The sequence below is a fragment of the Eptesicus fuscus genome, chromosome 14 (genome assembly GCF_027574615.1).
Source record: "Eptesicus fuscus isolate TK198812 chromosome 14, DD_ASM_mEF_20220401, whole genome shotgun sequence".
Classification (NCBI taxonomy): Eukaryota; Metazoa; Chordata; class Mammalia; order Chiroptera; family Vespertilionidae; genus Eptesicus; species Eptesicus fuscus.
In genome coordinates this window covers 17,908,935-17,929,870 of record NC_072486.1, presented here as the reverse complement: position 1 = coordinate 17,929,870, position 20,936 = coordinate 17,908,935, and the positions used below count along the sequence as shown (strand labels likewise).

Here is a 20,936-nt window from a genome sequence, read left to right as displayed (position 1 = left end):
GTATATAGAATATGAAGAAAACAGCAGTGAAAATAGTTCAGAACAGCTCTTGAAGTTTCCCCAGCTAAGCCATTTGAACTTCTGGGTTGGTCGACAAAGTTTAAAAATCTGTGTGATTTAACCTAAGAACTGTATTACATAAAGTCATCAAATAGGTACTTGCATTAAAAAATGTGCTCATGATTACATGTCAGAACATTTCATAGAAGGCCAGTTATAGTGGATGCTGCTGGTGCCCCACCCAGATCCTGTCTACCAGGCCTGTGCACCAGGTCCCTGCTGCTGGGAGTATTGGCTGCTTTGGGCTCAGAGCTGCCTCCTTCCCCAGGGACCTTCATCCAAAGGGAGCCACCTGACTTGGCACTATCTGGGAGGCCTTCCTTTCCCTCCGGGCACAGGCCTCAGCCAATGACTGATGAGAAAGCCTGGCTCCCTGCCTCTCCGGAGCCATTAACAGTGCAGAGCTCCCTGTGAGATGAAGCGGAGGCTAGGCTTCAGCTGAATCCACCTCTTTGCCTAGCTTTTCTTCCTCTTGTCTTCACTCTGCTCCAGGTTTCAAATGAGAGCACTCCTTCACTGTATCAACTGAACAAGAGCCCATTGCAAGCTCTACATCTACAAAACCCAACCCAAGACAATATGATCCTACTAGAGGCCCGGTGCACGAAATTCATGCACAGAGGGAGGAGGGGATCCCTAGTCCTTGCCTGCGTCCTCTCGCAATCCGGGACCCCTCAGGGGATGTCTGACTGCTGGCTTACAGGCCTTAACCAGCAATCAGACATCCCTCTCACATCCGTGACACTGCATGCACCAGTGACCATATTTTCATACAGGTGAAAGGCATCTTGCTGTTGTATGGGCAGCTACGGTTTTTTTTGCCCTGGTTATAAAAAGTAGTACATAACATGATCCTTCTGAGGCAGTAGTACCATTTTCCCCATCTTATGGGTGGAAAAACTGAAGCAGAGAGAAATTAAGTAAGTGGCTTTGTCACACAGTTATGTGTCAGAATCAGGGCTAACCACAAAATGTGCAAGCCAGAGTCCATGCATGTCATCACTGCATCATCCTGTTTTTTCAGTGTTAGAGTAGCCTTGCCAGGTTTTAATTTTTAAATCTAAGAGATTGTCCCCAATATATAGGGTAGGGTCCCTAGGCCTGGCCAGCAATCAGGGCCGATCTGTGGGGCAACCAGCAGATCAATCAGGGGACCCACACTGGAACCTGCCTTGGCTGGTGGCCTGGAGCCACCCACTCACCAGCCCCACCCCCCAATCATCCTGCCACTGCCATCGCAGGTCACCTCCCTCTGCCCGCTGGCACCTGCCTTGGCTGGCCCCACCACCCGACAACCAGTAGTTCCACTGTTCAGTCGATTTGCATATTAGGGTTTTATATAGATAGATATAAGAGCAGCTTAGAAGCAATCCTATCTAATAAAGAGGGGATATGCTAATTGGCCATCATGTCCTCACAAAGATGGTGGTGCCCATAGCCAAGAAGGAGGGAATATGCTAATTGACTGCCACGCCCTCTAAAATGGCGGCACCCACAGCCACAAGATGGCGGCGCCCAGTCCCCTCAGCCCCCCAGGGCTGGGCCGAGGTGCAGGCAAGCCTCAGATGGTGGCTGCCCAGCCACCCAGGACCGCCTGAGGCTCAGGTAACCAGGGCTGGCCGAGGCTTGCGCTGCCAGCAGTGGCAGCAGCAGAGGTGTGATGGGGCATCACCTTCCCCTGACCACCGGGTCACTTCCTGCCCCTGAGGGCTCCTGGACTGTGAGAGGGGGCAGGCCGGGCTGAAGGGCCCCCCTCCAGTGCATGAATTTTCATGCACTGGGCCTCTAGTCTATATATATAAAAGCCTAAGTGACTGTTACAATGGCACAACCAGTCATTATGATGCACAGTGACCACCAGGGGACAGACGCTTAACCAGGAGCTGCCCCCTGGTGGTCAGTGCACTCCCACAGCAGGAGCACCACTCAGCTAGAAGCTGGGCTCACAGCTGGCAAGCGCAGGAGCGGTGGCGGGAGCCTTTCCAGCCTCCATGGCAGTGCTAAGGAGCTAAGGAGTGAGCAGTAAGAAGTGAGCAGCAAGCAATTAGGAGTGAGCGGCAAGCAGTTAGCACTGAGCGCCAAGCGCTGAGCCCGGCTCGGGCTCCTCCCTGGCTGCCTGCTGCTTCCCACACTGCTACATCCCTCGGGCCAGGCGGGGATCAGGCCAAAACAGGCAGTCCAACATCCCCCGAGGGGTCCTGGATTGCAAGAGGGCGTAGTCCAGGCTGAGGGACCACAACCAGAGCAGGAATCCATGCATTGGGCCTCTAGTATTTAAATAAAAAGCAAATACAATAAACACTACACTACCTTGACAGGATGAAGATTTGTTGTAGTGATAACTTTGTGCAGTGGGCCTGCCAACTTTGGGGGCAGTTTCGGCTCTTTATCCAGTCCCTGGGGTTTAGTGTAATAATCCAGTCTCTCTCGAGGAAAGAAATTGTTGATTACAGTTACACAATCATGTTGACCTTTTAACAGAAAAATAGGAAATTTTGTTACTTTATTATTCACAGTAAGACATTTTCCAATTTTTAAATTAATGAATGCTACTCTGTTTTCTTGTGTGGTAAAATGCACATACATCTTTAATTTTCAGGAAAGGAGAGAAGAGGAGGAGAGGTAAAAGGTTGGGGGAACATTTAAAGCATGCTTTGTGAAGTCAAGAAAAAATTTCCTTTTAAAGACACAGAATCCCTACTATGTATAAAGATTATGAGGATTACAAAAAAGGCAGTGTTCAACTTAAAATTTTTTACCCTAAATAGTTTACAAAGATTGCTTATAATTTAAATGTCTCTTCTTCCACCCCTACACAAATGATGGTCATTATTCCCTAATCACATCTGGCGTTCATTATACAGAAATTTAAATTGATAGAGCTTTTCTTATCATAATTAGTATTCATATTAGTAACCTAATCTCCCCTCCCCTGGAATTGGAGAAAAGCTGGCCTTTGTGAAATAAACTAGAGAAAAAGCTTTTGCTTCCATCAGCCTGGAATCCTCACATGGTTCTCACAGATCCCTGAGCTACTTCTCTAAGCCATGCCTAGTGGTAAAAATAGTTCTAAAAGAAAAAATGTTGTGAAACAGCTCCTAAAATATATAAAAATAGACATAAGAAGATTTGAAGATATAGGGGTGAGAAGAAAATGAAGAATTAGCATGTAACTATATCTTCCCATCAGTCCCCCAATAGGATAGTCAGAAACAGCCCTGTTGGCAGTTGAAAATATAAAAATACTGGCTATATAATAATCACACTGTCACAGGACTGGGGGCTTCTTAAGATTACATCTTTGGTAGAAGGAACAAATATTATGTTACTTTTTAAAAGATTAATCTCTTTCATTTCAGGTAGTGTTGAGATTATTTTGACATTTAAGTTTAATCTGCTAATAATTTATATTAGAATGATATATATTTAAAGTTTATCATTATAAATATAAATTTTCACTTAAATTATATTTACATTTTTATAGTCAAAAGTATTAGTTTTACTGGTTTTTAATTTATGAGTTTTGAATGCATACTAATGAAGCAGTAATATTAATATACAAAACAAATGCTGGGAGATGGGGGAAGCTTCCACATTGCAAAATGAACAATTTATAAAGGAAAATAAATCAAATTCCCATTTGCAAAATCAGGATCAGGAAAACTGTGGAGTAACTTCTACATGTGATTGCGAGAAAAGAACGACAGTACATCAATCATGAAACTAGACAAGATATGACTCACATTCTCCAGAGAGAAAGAAAGTTTTGGTTATGATGAGTTTCAAACAAAATACAACCTACATACCATCTGAGAAGGTCTGTCACTAAAACCTAAGTGGAGCAAGAAGAAAGAGGAAACAGTGGAGAACAACAGCCTTGGCAGCAGCGATCATCGGAATGGGTGGAGAGTATAACTGAGGAATCCTATATAATAAGAGAGGAATATGCTAATTATCTGTTACGCTTTGAGGCATAACGACCAACCTCATAACCACCGGATCATGGATCTGCAGGATGGTGGGGCAGTAAACTACAAGCAGGCGGGGAGAGATACAGGAGGGTGCAGGGCAGCAAGCTAAGAGGGGTGGCGGGGGCGGGCTACAAGAGAGCAGGGCAGCAGGCAGAGAGCTACAGGAGGGCGGCAGCGATTTACTGGCGCACGGATTCGTGTGCAGGGCTACTAGTTAGTATATACTGCTGACCATGGGAATTACTGAAAGAAGTAATACACTAGGAGGTACACTCTACTAACATGTTGGTACTAAAAATGTTAGACTCTCAGCAAAGTCCATACCTAGTGGTGGTGATGGCAGAGAAAAGAAAAGTCCTGTTGCCTATAAAACCAAAACAGAGGATGTGAAGAAATAATTTAGTTTTAAGGTTTTCCTCTTGTTGGGGCGGCTAAATGGGTAAATACAGGCCTTTGGGTGGGGCACAGAGCATAGTTTTGTTTTGTTCTCAGTTATTTTTAGATAACTGAGAACTATGGGTTTAATCAGGAGTGTTGTGAATAGGAAAGTAAGCACTAGTGGGATGGGAAATATTCTTTTAAAAAAATGTATCTTTATTGTTGAAAGTATTAAGATTTCCCATTCTTTTTCCCCACTGATCTCCTCACCCTGCCACACCCCAGGCCTTAACTGAACTATTGTCAGTGTCAATGGATTATGCATATATGCATATAAGTTCTTCCTCCACTCTGATCATTCAAGTCAATAAAAGAAGAAATAAAATGTACAGACAATCACATTGAGAAATACACACACACAAACACACACAAAACTACCAAGTAAAATGCAGAGTAAAAAACTGAAGTAAAAGAGTATAAGAGAGGAGGCAATTAAGTTTATCAGTAATTATGTGAAATATGCATAAGCTGAATGAATACCTTTTAAAAGAGAGAAAATATCTTTTGGGTTATAAAACAGAATCCACCTATCTCTATATATAAAAGCCTAAGTGACTGGCTGACCGTTAGACCATCCGACTGGTAGCTATGACGTGCACTGACCACCAGGGGGCAGATACTCAATGCAGGAGCAGAAACCACAGGCATGGAAACATGGAACAGACTGATGAATCTTAAAGGGAAGGGGGGAGGGGGGAGGGTAGAAAGAGATTAATCAAAGATCTTATATGCATACTAGAGGCTCGTGCATGATTCGTGTACTGGTGGGGTCCCTCAGCCTGGCCTGTGCCCTCTCACAATCCAGTACCCCTCAGAGGATGTTGGAGAGTTGGTTTTTGCCTGATCCCCGCAGGCCAGGCCGAGGGACCCCACCGGTTGCACGAATCCGTGCACTGGGCCTCTAGTATGTTTATAAATAATATAGGTGTAATACTAGTTATGAAATAATGAAGATTGAAAAAAAGATGGGAAAAGAGATATTGACAATATATTAAAAACAAAAAAGAAATCGAAAATGGCTATATTATCAGAAAAATTAGAACTAAAATTTAAGACAGAGTGGCATTATGTAATGATAAAACCAAAAGCAAATCATAAAAAGTGAAAAGCTGAAAATATTTCCATTAAAAAAACAATACATGCCAATTATCACTATTATTATTTCTTGTTACTTTGAAGCCGGAAGCTAATTCAAATATAAACTAAAACAAAACTGAATAGCTATAAAACCCAGGAGACTTATAAAAATTACAAGAAAAAAAAATCAATAGCTATGGGAGATAAGTATTTCTCTGAAACTTGCACAACAAGGCCATACCTTTCTCCAATCTTCCTGAAATTGAATTAAAATAATACTTGTTCTCACGGAGCTATCATAAAGTGACTCCATGACTGTCCAACTTGATCAATGGTAGCTACTACTAGTAGTTTTATAAATTGACAGTAAAATTTAACAAAATATACAGTTATGATACCCCACATCTGACTACTTTCCATTCTATCTTAAATGTTATTTCTCTCAAAACCCCCTTAAAATAAGGATAGTAGATCCCTCTTTTTGATGTGTTTCTATGGAACTCTTAAGTAGTCCCTTAGTGTAAGCTATTTCACAATGCCCATTACCACTATTGGCCTCAAGTGCCATGAACATATGAACAGCCTCTATCTTGTTCACCAATGTGACCAAAGCACCTAGAGTGATGCTTGGTATATAGATTGTGAACATTACGTATTTGTTTAATGAATTATTAGTCCTCACAAAGCCATTTACTGCACTCCCTATATATCAGATATTTATAGCTTTTCTATTAATGGACTCTCCTAACTGCCAATTTAGTGTGGCCAAACTACCAATGATCCAATATTTACTCCCACTCTCTTCTACTAGTAAACCGTCTACATTATGTCCAGTAACAGGATTAACACATCAAGAAATATTGGCCACACACAATAAATATTTGTTGTTGATAATGATAATGAAGCAGCTATATATTATATTATTAATGCTTCTTCCTACAAAAGAATTACATTGTTATAATTATTATTAACAACAGTAACTATGGCATTTATTTACTTACTTGTAAAGCTCTATTATCTCATTTGATTCTTTCTGTAACCATGTACTAAGGTAAACATGTTACAATGAGGAAACTGAAGGTCACAATCATTAAGTAACATGCTCTTGAGTGACACAGCCAGAATCTATACATATAAAAAGTCAGTGTCCATGACGACCAGGACGACCAAACAACTGGTCACCATGAGGTGCATTGAGCACCTCTTGGTCCCTCCCCTCCGGCCCAGTCTCCCATTGCAGCATGGCGAATGGGGAACCATGGAAATGGAGCAGTGGGGCGGGACTGATGAGCAGGCGGAATGACAATCTCTTGGTCCCTCCCCCTGGCCCACAAGCTCTGGGGAACTGGAGCCATGCTGCGATCGGGGAACCACGGCGAACCAGGGGGTGGCAGCAGGGACTGGCAAGTGGGCAGAAGATGGCCTAGGGACCCTAACCGCACACGATTTCATGCGCGCTGGGCCTCTAGTTTAAACGGAAGACTGTTGGCTTCACAGTTCATGATCTTATACACTGAACTACTTCCTTTAGAGAAATAAAATATTCAAAGCATTTGACTACAACTAAAATAGCTACACCATTCTTTGTATCTTACAAAGTGGACATTCAACAGAGCTGGTTCATTTTCTCCAAAGTATCATGGGTATTTCATTAAGTTAGACAAAACCTAGTGGGCTAAAAACATTTTTTTAAAATAAACATGACAGTATTTGTTCTCTGAGAAGTAAAGTAGTATTCTTTCCATGGAGAAAATTTGGGGTATAACCTTATGTAAAACTGCCATAAAATAACTCACCCACAAAGGCTGCCATCTGAGCTGCTGTCCTTCCCACCGAGTTGACAACATCTGTCTCGGCACCAGCTTCCAACATTGCCCACGTGATGTCTTTATTACCTAGGGTTTTTAAAGGGAACATATTTGTTAATATTAAGGAATATGCAATTCAAATACTCCCTATCAAATTATCTGTAACCTTTTGCGCCACAAACTTTTAGATTTTCATTTATTTGGATATTTTCACCTTTTTCTAAAATATAAATCATAACTACAGTAAAGAGTAAAATGCTAGAAGAACCCATTAGAAATTAAACTTTTTTTCTAGAAAAAACATCAGGCAATACAAAAACTGAGTAGAAATGTAACTTTTTTTTAACCGAACAAAATATATTTATTTTTCCTAATGATAATGTTTAGTACAAAGTCAAACATAAATGAATAGAAGTCTTTACTTAATATCTACTAACCCATCCCATCCTTCACACCTTCAGGCCCTGGGACAACTATTAACAGTTGGGGGTCTACTTTTCTATAATTTTTTCTCGATAACCATCATTTCCATTTATTCTATTTTCATTCTATCACTCATGGAATCATTACAGATATTTAGCTATTATAAACTGTACTCAGTGAACAGCATTTTCCATTAATTTTTGCAGTTTGAACTACAATTTCCTTAGGAACAGTTCCTGGAAAAATACTGTGGGAGCAAAGGTTACACATATTTTAAATGCATTTTTTCAGGCTGCCTTCCAGCAAGGCTGGGCTGATGTGCATGCCCGAAAACAGTGCAAAGAAGTTCCTATGCCAATGCTGGGCATTGTCACTCTTCCTTAACCTCTGCCAATGTGGTAAGTGAGAAATAATCTATGTTTGTTAGCCAGTTGTACTTCTTTATTCTTTTCAATTTTCTGTTTCATTTTCTACTGCAGTATTTGCCATTTCTAATGGATTTATAAGAACTTTTCATATATAATAATGTGACCCTTTAAGATGTGTAGTATTTTCCTTAGTTTTTCATTTATATTTTAACTATATATAACTAGAAATTTTAAAATTATATGTAATCAAATGGTTGTCCTTTTGAATTCTATATTTTATGCCATGCTTAGAAATGCTTTTCAATTCTAGAATTATAAGATACAGATTACTGCTTTTAAAATACAATATTATAGTCCATCTTCAGTTCCTTAAAAAATGGCAACAATTTCACATAACTCCACTTAATTTTAGGTAGTATTTACCAACTGTCTTTCTTTAGCAAATCATAGGCAACATGAGTCAATTTCTAAATAGATCGTCCTATTTAGTATATAAATGCCAGTGAAACAAACATACAGCTCCAGCAGGGCAGCTCTTTTCTCAAGAGAACAAGACAGACAACATCAAAAGAACCAACTTGAAAGAAATAACTGATCCACCTTCTCAACTCTACACAAAATACGGGTTATACGGGGTGGGCAAGAGTAGGTTTACAGTTGTTCATATGGAAAATAGCACAATAACTAACAAATAACAATACAAGAATAAACTCTATTTTGTGTATTCACAACTGCAAATCTTCTCTTGTCCCACACGGTATGTTATCTATGTTATCGATACAAAGAATCAATTGATTTAAATTAAAAAGAAATCACCAAAGTAACTATAAACATTTCAGATATAATTTTTCAAAAACCAATTCCCACCATTATTTTCCATTAGAATTGACCTTAAAATTACTATAATAAAAATGCATTTCATTTGAAAGTATATATGTACTTACAATAAATTTGTGTAGGTAACTAATAATATCCTATATAATAAAAGGGTACTATGCAAATTGACCCTAACGGCAGAATGACCAGGACAACTCTTGACCAGTCATTATGAGGCATACTGACCACCTCTCAGTCCCTTTCCCGGGCTAGCGGGCTCCCATCACGCGATGGAAAACAGGGAGCTGGGGGTGGGTGGCAGGGGATGCGGGTGGCACCAGGCCAAGGCCCCCGCCCCGTCAGTCACCCCACACACAGACGGCGACCCACGGTGGGGACAGGGCCGGCGAGCAGGTGGAAATGGCTAACCTCTCGGTCCCTCCCCTGGCCAGCAGGCACTGACCACCCGATGGTGAACGGGGAACCGGGGGTGGGTGGCAGCAGGGGGCGGGGCCGGCAGCCAGCAGCTGGGTAAGATGGCCCTGATCACAGACCAGGCCTAGGGACTGTACCCATGCCTGAATTTTGTGCGCCAGGCCTCTAGTATTAGAATAAATACTAAAACTTCACCAGAAAGTGCAGCAAACATGAGGGCTGTGTATCCGTGTTCATGTTGATGACAATTTACATCAGCTCCATGTCGCAAAAGTAATTTGCACATATCAAGTTTTCCTTTATATGCAGCATGCATTAAAGGAGTCATTCCATTCTGTAATAGAAAGGAGAAAATGTATTAATTTTACTTATTTGTCTTAAGTTACCTATGCGCAATTCCTGTAATTAAATTAAAAACAAACATAAATTAATAAATCATCTTTACAATCTATAAAGTATTTGTACATTCACTTCCACACTTGGATCTTCCATGAACTGCTGAGGAAATAAAGATGGTGTTATTACTTGATTATTTTTATTTTTTTACAGATTAGCAAGTAGACTCAGAGAAGATTTGCTCATCCTCACATAACTACTCAAATGGCCAGGGCAGGAACCAGAACCCAGGGCTCTCACCTCTACCACACATTCTTAGTTCCTGGGGAAACAAAATGAACAAGCAGATACAAATGCATTAAAAATAATAAGAAGAAAAAAAACTCAAAATAAATAGAATGCCTACCAAGGGAAAATTGAATAAAGTATGAGAAAAACAAGATGCAGGAAATGTACATTACAGTGGTATCATTTTTAAAACAATGCTCTCTCAAACTACATTTATATTTTGATCATATACATGATTTGTTCATATGTATGAATATGGAGAAATGGTTGGTAGTATTTACACTAGACTACCCTGTTAGTCTCCACATGTTTTTGCATATTCAATAAAACAGCCAAACTGGGTCCTGGGTTCTGGGTACCTAGTACTATTTGGTAGATAAATGAGCAAGCTGTTTCCTGTAAGTTAATTTTCTCAGTAACCAAGAAAACTCTGTAAATTCTACAAGTGCTGGAATTTCAAAGTTGTTTTGGATGAAAACCGCTCTAAAACATATAATCTCTTACTTTTGTAAATCTTAGAATGCTAACATAATTTGAATTGTTCCTGGTGATTGCAGATTATTATTTTGAACACAGCCATCAATATTCTCAGAGGGCAGTTGATGTGAGAATTATAGGGAAGGTGGGACCTTTCAGGTGGCTGTACAAGAGGCAACTTAATGGGAGTAGTCTAAGTTTCTTGACAGTAGTAATGGAAAAATGATAAGATTCTAACTTTAAGAGTCCCCTAGTTGGGTGTGTCTATAAGGATGTGGTATTTAAATGTTGGGACTGGTTTGGGTGGGTGTGGGTAATCAGAATCTCAATGTACAGAGGCACCTTTAAGGGAGTGGGAATGGACTATATACTCATTACCTTTTGGAGGAGGCAAAAATGTATTCAGAGCATTAGGGTGGTAACCCCTAATGGATGATATAACCTCTAAATAAGAAGCTGGTATATAGCCTGGGGAGGAAGAAAGGACACAGTACAGATGGACATTCAGTCACTCAGCAATCCAACCTACAATGACAGGTTCTCAGGCTGAGTGAATGACCCCAAGACTACAGAACTGCCCTATAATTTAAAAAAAATTTTTTTTAAAAATTAGCTTTCAACACAATGTGATAATATGCTTACGAGCAAAAGAGATGTGCAAAGCTTTTGAATCTTATATTACAAACTGACCTCATTTTTTTATGTATGCTTGTGTTTTAAACTGTCATCTCTGTTAACCACATCAGCCCATTCATCTGTTTGTCTCCCTGCTTCCAGATACTCCACTTCTTCTCATTAAAAAAACAAAAATGTTTTGTTCTATCATTTGCTTTTCTCTTTGGTGTTACTTGTTTACCAGCTGTCTTCTTAGCAATGATTGTTTTTCAGAGTCAACCAATGAGAGAACATCTTTCCAAAGAGGCAGTGAGCTATTCCAGTCATGCCATTTGCTATGCAGTCTCTGAACCTGTTTGTGTCATAACACAATGTATTTTTTCCCATATCAAATTTTTGATGGATGTAGTGTTTTCAGTTCTAAATAGTAGGCAATTTTTACATCTATTTCTTCTATTACACAAGAATTACTTCGAAATTTTTTTTTTTAATTTCAGGTTATATGTTTTATTATCTGGATCATATTTTTGTTCATTTTCAATGTATTCTATTGCATTTGGTGAATTTGTCCGAAATTAGCTAAAATTTCCTTTAAAAATAGTATAATACATAGACTAATTAGCAATGTTCCATGTAAAAAGAAAATTACTATTTTTTTCTATCTTATACATAGCAGACATTTAGGTTATCCACATTTTCTGTCTCTGAATTACCTTTTTTCTACTTAATCTGTTGGTTTCTGAAAGGTGCTATTGTGGTCTTATAAATTTCTCCTTTCAATTTTATTTTTTTATGAATATAAAAGCTTTAAAGTTCATAAGTGAAGGCTGAAGACTGATATGTTCTTGGTGGATTATTAATTTAATATATAAGAAAGATTTTTGACCTATTAAGTATTTTTTTGCTTTAAACTTTATTTTGTCTGATATTAAGTTTGCTAGACATGTGTGGGTAAAGGGTTAGCAAAACCCCTTCCCTTCTGCATGAGAAACCGCTGAGTTAACTTTCTCGCACTAGAACTGTGCTGTGTAACAGAATAACCACACACAGATAATGGCAGAGATTGGACAGCTCAGAATAGACCTTACCATCATCTCAGAGTTGTTTTGGACAGCAAGTGTTCTAGAAAGCTCAGTGTAGGTTTAGTTACCTTTCCCTAGAAGTAGCGTTGCTGATTCAAAGGTACGTACATTTAAAAATTACACAAATTCTACAATTTTCTCCAGAATGTGATGCCAATTTATATCTAACTAGAGGCCCAGTGCATGAAAATTTGTGCACTCAGGAGGGTCTTTCAGCCCGGCCTGCACCCTCTCGCAGACCAGGAGCCCTTGGGGGATGTCCGACTGATGGCTTAGGCCCGCTCCCCTAAGCCGCAGTCTGGCCTCCCTCTAAGGGAGGCAACCCGCGGGTGATAAGGGACTGCGCCGGCGAGCGAGAGGCTGGCTCCACCCCCAATCACCCTGCCACCGCTGGTGGCCTCCCTCTGCCGGAGGTGAATGGCGGGGTGATGGGGGGACAGTGCCAGCCAGTGAGCGGGCAGTGCCCCCCACGATTGCCCCTCCACTGCTGCCCCCTGATCACCGTCCCCTCCCTCTGCCCGCTGGCACCCACCTTGGCTGGCCTGGTGCCGCCCACTCGCCGGTCCTGCCCCCCACCAACCAGTCGTTCCACTATTCAGTCGATTTGCATATTAAGCTTGTATTATATAGGATTCATTAGCATATAAAAGTCCAGTTTCCACATTTCACTAGAAATGATATAATTTTGGTTTAATTTGCACTTATTTGATTACTAATACAAATAAACATGTTTTTACATGCTTCTTTGTCTTCTGTGGATTGTCTGCTTACATTTGGTTTAGATATAAGCATAACTTGAGAATAAATTCTAGAAAAACAACTCTTATTAGATTTTATATATTGTCCATTCTCACAGGTAGTAAAACACTTTATTCAACTTTTAAAAAATTTTACCTCATCCAAACAGTTGACATGAACATTCTTACTGGCTAATAATGTTCCAGCTTCTTGAACAGTACCTATAAAATAAATAAATAAATAAATAAACGAAAGGTTATTTATCACTAGAATAGAAAAAATCTAACATCGAGGAAATAAAGGCTTATCTGTAAAACTAAGATTAGTCAGGTTAGGTTGTTAGGAAATAAAGTATCTATCACATACTATTTATTCCACAAAGTCATTATCCAGAATAAAAGATTTATAGAAACTAAAATAGCCCCATCTTGTTTTTATTTCCACTGATCTTAGAGTACATTAAATCGGCCATATTTTCTTTTTGGCAGTAATACAATAACCACAAAGCATAAGATTCTTCATACTGAAACAAATCTTAAAGGGCATCTAGTCCAACCCATCACTTAAATACCAGTCAATGTAATAATTGGAGTTCAACATATAACCACTATTTATGTACTTTGTCACCATAGGCCCTGCGAACTGATGGCATGCTTTTAATAGAACTCTTGGTTTGGAAAGGCTTAGGTAAACATATCTTTAAAGCCTGGTACTATATAAAAGTGCCCTCATACTGAAAGTCCTCTGATGTAATCCTGAAGGTCAGTCCTCTATACATTTGAAAAGCAGCTGTAATTGGGCCACAACTGTCAGGTTTTTCCAGTCTTCTGTGAGGCATACTGATAGAAGCAAGTAGCTGCAGGAGAGAATGTTGCTATTATCATCATCATAAATGAGAGTCAGCCACATATTCTGCCAAAACAATTCTGGTTTGACTGGGAAGAGAACAATGAAACTGAATGTTCTCAGGGAGGAAGGATGAGATAAGCCTCTCTTCCAAAAGGACATAAAATAGGAACAGCACCCACTAGGAGTTATTTTTTCTCTTTAACTTTAGAATTACAGTTCAAGAATGTGCTAAATTATGCTAGTCTTCTAGTTAAAGATGGACTGCAGAATAAAGACAAGCATGCTTCTCTCTCCCTGGCCTGTTTCTACGGCAAGTCATCTGGTTGCTGTTCACCAACTTGGAATAGATGGAGAACTGTCTCCTGGGCTGACAAGAGAAACAGATCTGCTGGCGAAATGTCAAGTGAATCATCCCCAAGTCCCTGGATTGTGACAGTAGCTATTTTGTCAATAGTACATTGTCTGACGCCATACCCCATCTGCAGTGCTACAAAATGAGAGGGGAAACCTTCCAGCATATAAGCACATGGAACCTTACCCATCCATGTGACTTCCTATCAGAGACTTTCTCACAAATATCTATAGAGTGGAATTAAAACAACAAAAACTCCCACACCCCAATGTTACTTGAGGAAGATGCTCCAGCTGAATCCTACTGGCCTCCAAGGAATAACAGGCTATTTTCCATCTGATCAGGAGATGATTCTGCAGTAAATGAAGAAGACTATTGGGACTGTGAGCATGTCAAGGCCTGCCTCGTTTTAGGGGAGGATAAAGATTACAGTTGTAAACATTTGGCTCACATTAAAGAACAGACCAATGGTTTCATAAACTGTTTAGCCCAATGGCCAACAATCTAAGTTAAATCTGTCCTGTTTAGGGAGCAATTAAAAATAAATCAATAAAAGGTGAGGCATGCACACACACACACCACTGCATACCAGTGAGCCTTCTGAAATGCAGGGACCAGGATGAGAATTTTTTTTCTGAAATGGTTTTGGCTTTTCTATAATAATGAAAGCGTAATATGCTAATTAGACCGGACGGCCTTCGGGACAAAGATGAGGCGGCAGGGGCCGAGGCAGTGGGCGGGGGCTGAGGAAGAGGCAGCGGCAAGGGCCGAGCCCCATGCACGAATTTCGTGCATCCAGCCTCTAGTATAGAGAATAAAAACATATCTTGGAAAATAGATGTGCAAAATATTCAAAGAGGAAAAACGTGATGATTTCTAATTTGGTGTTCCTAATTTAATGGCATTAGTAGGAAACTAGTGATAGTCTAGAATAGCACAGAAATGTGAAACACAGGGCTCAGGCAGAATGATTTTTACTTTTTTCATTCCACAGTAGATTCTCAAACAGTATTTTGCAATTAAGTTTAAAAGATTAATTGCTTTACTCTGGGAAAGAAATATATTAAATCTGATTTAACAAACTTTTAAGATGGGGAGATACATTACTAAAAGGGAGATATGAAATGAGCCAACAATTATCTTCAATGGAGACAAAAATTAACAGACTTATAATTGATGAAAGTAATATTTAATGATTTGTTTTCCTTTTGAGAAATTTTCCAAGTTGCTCAACCAAAGAAGAAAACACAACCCAACCTGCCTCATTAGGGCGAGACTGATCAACTTATCTAGATAGACCAGTATTTTAGCAGAGAAGAGATGGAGCTAATAGAGATGTTTTCGCTGTTATTGCCCTCTTTTCTACCACATCACAGGACTACAGTGAAATTGAACAAGTCTTGTGAAGCCCTCAGTTTCTTCCTCTGTGAAGTAGATAGTAGCATCCCAAAGGGTTCAGAGGAGGATTAAGGTCTTGTCCTAATGCCTGGCCCAGATACATTCTCAGTGCATAACATCTAGATCAAGCCTGTCAAAATCGCCGCCCACGGGTCGCATGCCTCATTTATTTGGCCCATGTTAGCCTTTGAGTTTGACATGCTTGATCTAGATGCTCTTGTTATTTTATATGCAGAGCAGCACAATATAATTCATTGCAACATTTCTAATAGCTAGATTGGAAAAATTCATCTCTTACTGAAGGTAAGCATATGTAGTAAAAAAAAAAAAAAAAAAAAGGAGAAACAAAGACAAACTTTGGACATTTCTGTTGCCAGCAATCCATCAGATAACCATGAGATTTGGGTATGTATGGTTTTCAGTCATTTAGTGGAATCCCCAAAAGGGATGTTTTAAGGAATCTACGATTCAAGTTAAGTATTTAAAATACTATTTGTCTTGCTAGTTGCTATAATGTGTTTATATAAGTAAAATCATGTATAAAATATTTAAAGTGTCTAAATTTTAAAAATAATACATGTATTTAGATTTAATTATAGATATATAGCTATAAATGTATTTAAAAAGTAGACTTCTAATTATAACATACTTTTGAAATAGTAAATTTATTTAAGTGTGCCTTTTCTAAAACTTTTCATACTAGTATCTATTTTTAGACTTTGTAACAAAATGGCCTTAAATTGGGATTATGAATCATTGCCTAAAATCAAAATATCTAAAGAGCTGTTGTTTTGTAATTGAAGACAATAAAGCCCACAGAGGTTTCATAACCTGTTCAGTCATTGAGTTAATGGTAACTATATATTTGTTAATGTTTTCTTTGAACTCTATACTATAATTATTAGAAGACCTGAATCTTTCTAAACCATAAAGATACTAGAAATAATATTATTCACTACACAGGAACTTAGAGCAGGATCTTCCTTTAATAGTCCAAAGCTGGGAACTGAAATGTCCACCAAAGTGAACGGATAAGCAAGTAGCGGTATATCCATACAATGAAAATAAAAGAAGAAAATAAGAAAGAGACTATTGGTACAGCATAGATGAACCTCAAAATCATGATGTTAAGTGAAAGAAGTCATGAAAAAAAAAAGGGAATAATTTACTGTATGGTTCCATGTATATAAAATTCTAGAATAGAAAAGTTTAATCAGTAGAGATAGAAACCTATCAGTGTTAGCATGGAGACAGTGGTAGAGGAAGCGAGATTATAAAAAGGCTTAAAGAACCTTGTGGGGTGATAGAACTGTTCATTATCTGGACTGTAATGATGGTTTCATGGATGTATACTTAAGTCAAAAACTGATTTTAAAATGTGTACACTTTAAATGTGCAGCATTTATCATACCTCAATAAAATTGGTATAATAAACCTTATTATCCAAACTTGTTTCATAGCTACTTTTACACAAGTAATGAAAAAACAGTGCTTCCTCAGTGCTTAAGGAAAAGACTATCAGAAGTTAGAAGAATGGGTCAATCTACAAGTTATAAGCCAGTTCAGGGCTCTTCGGTGATTTTAATTTTCTCTTCTTAAATGTTGCAAAATGGATGCTGTCACTAACTATGATTTAAATGGGTGCGTAGGAAACAGCTTCTCATTTCACTGGAACTTCCAGGCATTTTAACAGTCTGCAGAAAACCTTGCATGTGAATTCACTCAGAAGAAGTTGTTCTAAAAGTGTCCAGAGGCACTGCATGGTATTCTCCAACTGTAAGTCCCACATACAGTCTGCTTAACTTCTGCAGGCAGTGATTGACAGAAGGAAGACACTCAAAAATTTTCGGAGTTTATTTCACAATGACCAAGATGATAGGTCACACTTGGCTAAAAATGTATTGTTAGTTCCAAGTGCTAGTACTGACTAATCTAGTGCTTCTCAAAGTTGAGAAATGTAGTGAAGGGGGAAAAAATTAAAAACACCTCCTTTAAAAATGTTTTTAATGTGTACAAATATAAATTTTACTTATGACCTTTATTCAACTGTAAACCAAAAAATTAATTTTATAAATTAAATGCACTTAAAACTATAAAATCAGTATCATTTAAAATTAACTTGACAGATTATATTTTGCTTAAATTAAATTGTCTCTCAAAATGAATGTAGCATGGTTTGCTATGGTGCTGGTTTCATTTTCTATTTAGTTTGTTTTCAAGTCCAACATATTTCTAGGACTAAGGGCCATATGATATTTCTGTTTGGCCACTTATTACCTATGTGACATGGGGCAAGCTATCTAATTTCTCAGTTCCTGGTTTCCTTGTCTAGAAAGTGCAGATTATCATATTACCATAATAACTCCCAACACAAATAGTATTTTAACTGCTTTACATATACTAACTCATTTCATCTTTGAGTACCATTTTTCACAGGTTGGAGAACCTGAAGCTCAAAATCAGTAACTTGCCCGAGGCCACATGACCAGCCAAGGATTGAGATAAGATTCATAGTTAACCACCTTCCCATGCTGCCTCTTATAATTTTGTAGTTTTGAAATAATTCCTAGCTCATGATGACTGAAAGCATTAATACGTGTAAAGTGTTAATAATTATGCCTGACTCATACTAACATTCAATCGTTGTTATTTTCTTATCGTCCCCATGAAGAATGCATCACATACTAAATCCATCTCCGTTCTTTTCTCAGCGGCTGGGGCCAATGGAATCAGTGAAACGTAGCGTCTGTGCACGGGTGCAACTGGAGGCGCGTGTGAAAATAGCACAGTGCTCACCCCATTACAGTCACATTTATTCTCTTTTATTTAACTAGAGGCCCGGTGCACGAAATTCGTGCACGGAGGGGGGTTGTCCCTCAGCCCAGCCTGTACCCTCTCCAATATGGGACCCCTCGAGGGATATCCGACTGCCCGTTTAGGCCCGATCCCGGTGGGCAGTCGGATCCCTAAACAGGCAGTCGGACATCCCTCTCACAATCCAGGACTGCTGGCTCCCAATTGCTTGCCTGCCTGCCTTCCTGATTGCCCCTAACCGCTTCTGCCTGCCAGCCTGATCACCCCCTAACCACTCTGCTGCCAGCCTGTTTGCCCCCAACTTCCCTCCTCTCCCGGCCTGGTCACCCCTAACTGCCCTCTCCTGCAGGGTTGATCACCTCCAACTGCCCTCCCTTGCAGGCCAGGTGCCTCCCAACTGCCCTCTCCTGCTGGCCATCTTGTGGTGGCCATCTTGTGTCCACATGGGGGCAGGATCTTTGACCACATGGGGGCAGTTATATTGTGTGTTGCACTGATGATCAATCTGTATATTACTCTTTTATTAGATAAGATAGAGGCCTGGTACAGGAGTGGGGGCCAGCTGGTTTGCCCTGAAGGGCATCCCGGATCAGGTGGGGGTTCCCTTGGGGCGTGGGGTGGCCTGAGCGAGGGGCCTGTGGTGGTTTGCAGGCTGGCCACGCCCCCTGGCAACCCAAGCGGAGGCCCTGGTATCTGGAATTTATTTTCCTTCTACAATTGAAACTTTGTAGCCTGGAGCGGAGCCAAGCCTGGGGCTCCCTTTGTGTTGGGGTTATAATTGAAACTCTGTTGTCTTAAGCGGGTGGGCCCGGCCAGGGTGTGTGGAAAGCTTTGCTTCCCCTGTTGCCGGCGGCAACCCTGGCCTGCTCTCTCAAGCTCCATTCTGCCGCCATCTGTTTGAATTTGTTTACCTTCTATAATTGAAACTTTGTAGCTTGAGTGGAGGCTTAGGCCTGGCAAGGGCAGGCGGAAAGCTTGGCTTCCTCTGTTACCTAGGAAACCTTGCTCTCTGTGGCTGTAGCAATCTTGGTTTGGGTTAATTTGCATGCTCGCTCTGATTGGATGGTGGGCGTGGCTTGTGGGTGTGTCAGAGGTATGGTCAATTTGCATATTTGTCTATTATTAGATAGGAGGATCTTTAAAATAAAATAAAAACTGGTAGACACCTAAGAATATATCCAAGGATCCCCACCACCACCACCCGCCCCTTTCAGAGACCCACTTTATAAAACTGCTCAGTTGTTTAGACTTCTACGAGAAGGGATAGCTCTGGGTTGTTTGAAAACGTAATTGGCATCCCTGGTGGATCGTGAGTGGATCCTTGATCTCCTTCCTGCCCAGCACTGGGCCTGGCACACAGCTGGCACTCACATGTTGGCTGAACTGAGTCCCAGAGCACCAAAGGCGAGGAGACAGTACCCAGGGACAGGCGGAACAGAAAGGCCGCCATGCCAGGTAGGTCAGTGAGAACCGTGCAGAACCCCAACCACAAACACCAGCTCCACGTCCCACAACCCCAGGCAAAGAGCACTTACTATAAACACAGCGGTGACCGACTTAAACATGAGATTGAATGGGGTGGGCTCATCTCACCAGCACCTGCTAAGTTCAAATCCCTCTCTCTCTCTCTCCTCTCTCTCTCTCTCTTTAAGCGTTTTTTTGTCAGTAGGAAGAATAATCTGCCCTACTCTCTGGGGAACCAGATTTGAACCTGGCCACTTAGAAAGACAGAAGAATGGAACCTGGGAAGCCTTCATGCTTCAATGCCTGGTCTCCCTGCCAGGGGACACGGGCGGCTGGCTCCTCCAGGAGCTGAAAACCACAGGCACTGTGCCCGCAGCCTCCCGCACCCCCATCCCCGCGCGGTGGCCGTGCAGAAGCCACGCAGTCACGCCGATGTCACCTGCCCGGTAACGGGACTTAGCAGGGAACTCCTCCGGGACATCCCCTGGGGAACGAGGGGGGAAGACACGGCTTCTCGCTCGTTCCGGGGCCTGCGTCTCCCTCCCCGCGGCGCCGGGCGGCGGAAGCGGGACACAGGTCGCGAGAGGGGAAGGGAAGGGAAGGCGCGGCAGAGCGCCTGGAAGGCCGCGGCCGCGCCGAGTGCGCTCAGAGGTGGGGAGGCCCGGCCCCGCCCCGCCCCGCTTCCCTAGGGGCTCCCGCAGCGGCGGGGGCTTCCAGAAGGGAGCCGGGGCGGCCCTGCGCGCCGACGCCTCCAAGGGGGCCACTTGCAAAACTAGTTTGGCGCCCCGAATCCAGAACCCTTCCCCTCAGGAGCGCCCTCCACCCGCCGGCGGGGGCGGGGGCGGGGACGGCCCGGGAATCCAGATCTTTCGGCCTCCGGAAGTCGAAACGGCCCTCTGGGCTCCAGCCGGAGAACCTGCGACTTACCAGGCCGCGGTCGCCACGATGGACCGCGGTCACAACCGCTTTCGGCGAGTTGGAGAGTGAGCACCCCGGGGCCCCCCTCCCCGGGGCGGCCCGTTGTCCTCCGGGCTGGGGCCTGGACGACATGTGCACCTTTCCCAAAGCTGAGGGAGGGGACGAACCTCCGCCACCTCCGCTACCGTCCCAGCTGGACTGGTCCCGCC

The 20,936-nt window shown here is 41.4% G+C and overlaps 1 protein-coding gene across 6 annotated transcripts in view; it reads right to left on the bottom strand.

Annotated features, from left to right (window-relative positions):
- The window catches only part of ANKMY2 (ankyrin repeat and MYND domain containing 2), a 34,038-nt gene that overhangs the window by 12,723 nt on the left and 379 nt on the right, over positions 1–20,936 (bottom strand). For 2 of the 6 annotated variants that reach the window (XM_028156170.2, XM_008148475.3), the window contains exons 2-5: positions 13,089–13,153; positions 9,592–9,730; positions 7,343–7,441; positions 2,371–2,531 (exon numbers count right to left, since the gene is read on the bottom strand). In XM_028156170.2, the coding sequence (XP_028011971.1) occupies positions 2,371–2,531; positions 7,343–7,441; positions 9,592–9,730; positions 13,089–13,153 (464 nt within the window). Of the gene's footprint in view, positions 1–2,370; positions 2,532–7,342; positions 7,442–9,591; positions 9,731–13,088; positions 13,154–14,397; positions 14,487–20,736; positions 20,932–20,936 lie in introns of those variants that run through there. The other 4 variants (XM_054726630.1, XM_054726628.1, XM_054726627.1 and 1 more) reach the window with 4 other exon arrangements.